The following is a 4067-nucleotide window of genomic DNA, read 5'->3' on the forward strand; positions in this document are numbered from 1 at the left end:
GGTGCATCGATACTAAGAGCGTCTCTCCAGATCTATGGGGCTCCCTGAAACTGCCAGCATCTCCCCACATCTATGGGGCTTTTCAAAACCGCCAATGTCACCCAGGATCAATGGGGCATCCTAAATATGATAGTGACTTCCAGGGCCTGTGGGGTGCGCCAGAACCGCCAGTATCTCGTAGGATCTATGGGGCACCCCAAATTCGACAGCATTTCCCCAGGTCTATGGGGCTCCCTGAAACTGCCATCCTCTCCCCACATCTATGGAGTTTCCTAAAAATGCCAGCATCTCCCCAGATATATGGGATGCATCGAAACCGCCATCATCTCCCCAGATCAATGGAGCTCCAGGAAACTGCCAGCATCTGCCCACTTCTATGGGGCTCCTCAAAACCGCCGATGTCTCCCAGAATCAGTGGGGCACCCTGAATATCATAGTGACTCCCAGGACCTATGGGGTGCCTCTGCAACACAAACCCCTGGTGTGAGTCCTTGCCCTCCGTGGTCACACACTACAAGCTATACCCTGGTATTTTTCTGTCCCTGGCACTTTCCAGCCCAGCACAGCTCCCCCTAAACAATTCCTACCTCCCCTGATCTCCCTCCACCTCCATTGCGCTCTCCCCACCACAGCCCAGTCTGGGCTGCTCCCATAGCAGTGCCCTCCACAGGGTGTGGCAGAGCTCTGGGCACTCACCCCACAGCCCCAGACCCTCTGAAGGGGGAAACAGCTCCTCGGGGGTGGAAAGGGGTGAGTCCCAGGGGGGCATCCATGGCACAAGGCCTGAGGAGATCCCCTTGTATGATGGACATGCTGCAATGGAGGCCAGCTCTGTCACACAAGTGCCCACTGCCTGTCCTGGACTGCAGCCACAGGCCTGCCACACAGCAGGACTCTAACCATGCTTGAAGAGCACTCAGGCCTTCCACCAACCCAAGGGTTCAGAAGGAAAGCATGGAAGTGGGAAGAGAGCAGCTCAGCAAAGACCAAGCACTGGTGCTCCCAGGCAGTGCTGCTGTGCTGGGACTCTTTTCTTCTTCCCCTCTGCACACAGGCACTGCTCCCTGCAGCTGCAGAGAAGGTCTTGGAGGAAGGATCTCAGAAAAACAAGTCATTGCAGGGCCCTTTATTTTGGTTAAATATATAGAGGGTATGGCTCCTCATTTGCACAGCCTCCAGGTCACAGAAAATCTGGATAGAGTGTAAATTAGAAACCAGAGGAAGAAACAATTCTTTGTGGAAAGCATTCAGATAAGTAAAACAAAGCAAAAAGAGCAATCAAAACCCATCCTGAAACCCTAAAATGTTCATAAAAAACCCGCCAGATAACAGGCTGGGCTTGTAATGAGATATGAGTCCTATGCAAAAGACAACATGCAGTTCATTTCTTCTGAACAGTATCCAGTGATTAGTTTTCTTAGGGCATCCTTGATCTCACGGTTTCTCATGCTGTAGACGAGGGGGTTCAAGGCTGGAGGCACCACTGAGTACAGAACTGCCACCAGCAGGTCCAGGGATGGGGAGGAGATGGAGGGGGGCTTCAGGTAGGCAAACATGGCAGTGCTTACAAACAAGGAGACCACAGCCAGGTGAGGGAAGCAGGTGGAAAAGGCTTTGTGCTGTCCCTGCTCAGAGGGGACCCTCAGCACGGCTCTGAAGATCTGCCCATAGGACAGCACAATGAAAATAAAACACCCAACAGCTAAACATACAACAACTACAAGTACCCCAACTTCCCTGAGGTAGGCATCTGAGCAGGCAAGCTTGAGGATCTGGGGGATTTCACAGAAGAACTGGTCCACAGCATTGCCTCGGCAGAATGGTAGTGAAAATGTACTGGCAGTGTGCAGCACAGCATTGAGAAACGCACTGCCCCAGGCAGCTGCTGCCATGTGGACACAAGCTCTGCTGCCCAGGAGGGTCCCGTAGTGCAGGGGTTTGCAGATGGCAACGTAGCGGTCATAGGCCATGACAGTGAGAAGAAAATACTCTGCTGAGATCAAAAAGACTAACAGAAAGACCTGTGCAGCACATCCTGGGTAGGAGATGGCCCTGGTGTCCCAGAGGGAGTTGGCCATGGCTTTGGGGACAGTGGTGGAGATGGAGCCCAGGTCAAGGAGGGAGAGGTTGAGGAGGAAGAAGTACATGGGTGTGTGGAGGTGGTGGTCACAGGCTATGGCGGTGATAATGAGGCCGTTGGCCAGGAGGGCAGCCAGGTAGATGCCCAGGAAGAGCCAGAAGTGCAAGAGCTGCAGCTCCCTCATGTCTGCAAATGCCAGGAGGAGGAACTGGGTGATGGAGCTGCTGTTAGACATCTGCTGCCTCTGGGTGTGGAGCACTGAACAGGGAGGCAAGGGCAGTGACAAGTTACGACATTAGTCTCTGACCAAAATCAAAGCTATTTCTCCTACTACACGTTCACAGCACCTTTACTATGGCAATGATATTTTTCTTCAGCTCCATTGCTGGAGCTCTGGTTGGTGCTGGCTGAGTGTGCCCTGAGGATCAGGACCTCTGCCTACTGGTTGCCAAGGAATCAGCTTTGCTCTGTAGCAGTGGCTTTCTGGGAATGTTTTCTGTCAGTCCTGGTGTTTGAACTGGTCAGATGAATTTGCTCCTAATGTAAAAGTGCTTGTCAGCATCTGCACTCCCAGGGCTAAGAAAACACAATCAAAGCATTGTTTGGGGTGGGGGGCAGGGGGCGAGGGGGGTAGTGGTGGTGTTTACATCTCTTCCCCATCTCACCGCGAGATTTTCTGGGATTTCAAAAAAACCTCATCATTTCTGCTGCACTCGGAGAAAATAAAGTGGGTCCTGTGAGGAAAGAGTTCTGCCTGCGGCTTAGTGCAGAGCGAGGGGAGCTGTTCTGTCACTCTGTCTTGTGGCCAGATACGCTGAGATCTCACCTTTCTGAGATGGAGGGTAATCACACCGCTGTGTTAACCTGAAAAGTCTCCAGGCGCTACTGAGAGCAGAGAGACCCACTGCCCAGCACCAAGTGTCTCCCCCTTTCTCAAGGTCTCCTCACCTTACCTCTTGCCAAGGACACACACGGTTCATTTCACAAACCCAGCAGCATTTCCTTCAGTCATAGTGTCTCTGTGAGTTTGCATGGGGCATTCAGGAACACAAAGATGCTGTGGGACAGACCTGCATCCTGGAGGGCAGCTCACAGCTTGGAAGGACACCCCAAGAAAATAGCCAAGTGTCCTGATGATGGTATCTCAGGAAGGGAGAGTCAGCTCATTTCCTAGGGAATGACACAGGCTGCATTGACCACAGCCCCACAGCTTGGAGGAGAGCTTGGACACCTGTAACCTTGTTCCCATGGACACACCTGCATGGGAGGACCCACAAGATCAGTGTGTGACTCTGCAGCTGAAACTCCCACCCCCAGAGAGCCTGGCAGCAAGAACAAGGTAACAGTAGCAATAACACAGACTACTGGAGAAGCAAGGAAAAATAGAGTGAGGGTCTGGCTCAGAGAGGCAAAGGCAGAGGCAGCCAGGCACTCAGGAAAGAGTTACCCTTACCCAGCTGTACACGCTGTTTTCCAGACACCAACACAGCCAGGCAGTTGTTCTCAGTCCCTGTGCTCTACTTCAGGAGGCTCCTATCAGACTGACTGATCCCTCGGCGTTACAGCTCAGGAGTCTTTGACTTTTTCACGCATGACAGCTCCTTTTCTATTTCCCTCTGAAAACTCCCCAAGAGTAGGAAACAGAAAACACAAACTCAGGAAAGCTCCTGATGTTTATAGCAATCCCTGCTTTGACCCTGCCCTTGAAAAGTGCCCTCGGAAATGTCCTGCGGATGATCTGGAGCTGTGAGCAGCCCTGATCCACACAGCATCCTCTTGTCAGCAGAAGGACCCTGCCCTGCTGCAAGTTGCTTCTTCCACCCACAGCTTCTCCCCACTCTGCTGTTATAGTTCCCCAGGCAGGCAGAGTACTTACCCCGACCAGCGGCAGAGTCCCTGCCCCAGCACACAGCTTTTCCCCCTGGCCGCAAGGACCCTGCTCAGAAGGACAGCCCTGGGCACCCCTGGCTGCACACCCACCTTCACA

At 52.9% G+C, this 4067-nt stretch overlaps 1 protein-coding gene across 1 annotated transcript; it reads right to left on the reverse strand.

Annotated features, from left to right (window-relative positions):
* Nucleotides 1-1358: 1358 nt before the first annotated feature.
* On the reverse strand, nt 1359-2363 carry LOC142026038 (olfactory receptor 14C36-like). The gene has a single exon (XM_075018794.1). The coding sequence runs from the start codon at nt 2313-2315 to the stop codon at nt 1359-1361; it is 957 nt and encodes a 318-aa protein (XP_074874895.1). The 5' UTR covers nt 2316-2363.
* Between the last annotated feature and the right edge of the window lie 1704 nt (nt 2364-4067).

Source organism: Buteo buteo, chromosome 31 (assembly GCF_964188355.1).
Source record: "Buteo buteo chromosome 31, bButBut1.hap1.1, whole genome shotgun sequence".
In the NCBI taxonomy this organism is placed as follows: domain Eukaryota; kingdom Metazoa; phylum Chordata; class Aves; order Accipitriformes; family Accipitridae; genus Buteo; species Buteo buteo.